We start from the raw sequence: 1,565 nt of genomic DNA, 5'->3' as shown, positions 1-1,565 counted from the left end.
ATTCTGGGCGAAGTCAGTGACTTTTGGGAGAACGAATACGCCCCAGCTGACATTTATTGGATGTAATGTGTGACCCTGTGATTGGGGATGACTATTGAGCATTTAGACTATAATGCGAGGTTTTCTGAGCGTTTAGATATAACAGCAAGCAAAGAAGAGCATAGTTAGTGTGCATTGCAAGTATTGCGGGTTGTGCGAAGTTCCTATGAGGTGCGCGGTCAGCAGAGTTCTGACATATCGAGTTTCCTGAGCACACATTTCTTCCAGTATGTGTTAACGTATACAAAATTTTCTTTCCTCCATGAAAGGTGGATAACATTTTTCTGTTTTTTTTGCACATCTAAATAATAGATAAATCCTTCGATATGGAAATCAGAGATTCGCCTGGTGAATCAATCATTGGAATCAGGAGAAATGTACAGAGGTCGCAAATACTCTCAACCTCTTCGGAAGATGCAAGCAATGACAGCGAACCGCTAGCTATTGAGCTGGACGAAAGTACCACGGAAGAAGAATATTTCGACTCGGATATAGAGGAAGGTGACCTTGATGACGGATGGCAGGAAATAATCGAAGGAGGTGCTGCCACGAATGTATGTTGGGAAGAAGAAGAGCTGTTAATTGATGACATGAACAGCGACGACCCTGTTTTCTTGTATAAATTATTCGTCACAGGCTACATATTATTAGTGATCGTTGCGGAAACGAATAAATATGCTACCGAATGCATGAACCACTCTGCAATTCGCAGCAGAAGACAACAACAGGCCTGGCAGCCTTTTACAAAAGAAGAAATGAACACCTTTATTGGTACCCTGCTTATCATGGGTGTACTGCGGCTACCTGAAATTAGATTATATTTGTTGCAAACAGACGTGTATTCGAACACACGTATAAAAAGGGCGATGGAAGGCGATCGGTTTATATCAATATTGAAATACTCATATTTTTTCGATAATTCCACCGCTAGAACTGAGAACCGTTTGTATAAACTGAGAAATATTGTTGATGCAATTGTCCACACGCTTCAGAATTCTGTAAAATCTGTTAAAAATATTTTAATTGACGAAACCATTTTTCCGTGGAGAGGACGCCACAGTTCTCGGCAATATATTCCAGGCAAGCTGCATTTGTGTGGCATAAAAATTTATAAACTATGCCTTCCGGAAGGACACCCACAACATCAATATGTATGCCGGAAAGAATGAAACCGCAATTGTGAAAACATATGCGCATGACGTAGAGATTACATTAATAGAAGCATTATAATTTGAGGGCTACATATTATTTACCGACAGCTTTAATACGAGTGTCTCTTTAGCCGAGGACATTTTGCAAAAAGGTATATTCACTTGTGGGACTATAAAAGAGAGTCAAATATTTATACCGCGGCAGGCGAGGCAGAAGTAACTACTTCTGGCTTTATTGCTTTGCAAAATACGAGCGCTGTTAAATTTTTTAAATGGACGGGCAGAAGGACAGTATGTATGTGAACTACTTCAAGAAATCACAGGTGTATCGTAGATCGATGAAAAAATAATAAACTAAAGTTAGACACTGTTTTT

The 1,565-nt window shown here is 39.6% G+C and overlaps 1 protein-coding gene across 1 annotated transcript; it reads left to right on the top strand.

Annotated features, from left to right (window-relative positions):
- The first annotated feature begins 365 nt into the window (after window positions 1–365).
- Window positions 366–1,208, top strand: LOC108554676 (piggyBac transposable element-derived protein 4-like). The gene has a single exon (XM_017910017.1). It carries the CDS (start codon window positions 366–368, stop codon window positions 1,206–1,208), a length of 843 nt encoding a protein of 280 aa, XP_017765506.1.
- The last annotated feature ends 357 nt before the right edge of the window (window positions 1,209–1,565 follow it).

Source organism: Eufriesea mexicana, unplaced genomic scaffold (genome assembly GCF_001483705.2).
Source record: "Eufriesea mexicana isolate 0111107269 unplaced genomic scaffold, ASM148370v2 scaffold56920, whole genome shotgun sequence".
Classification (NCBI taxonomy): domain Eukaryota; kingdom Metazoa; phylum Arthropoda; class Insecta; order Hymenoptera; family Apidae; genus Eufriesea; species Eufriesea mexicana.
Note: the sequence above shows the minus strand (reverse complement) of the source record. Positions and strands in the feature narration are given on the sequence as shown.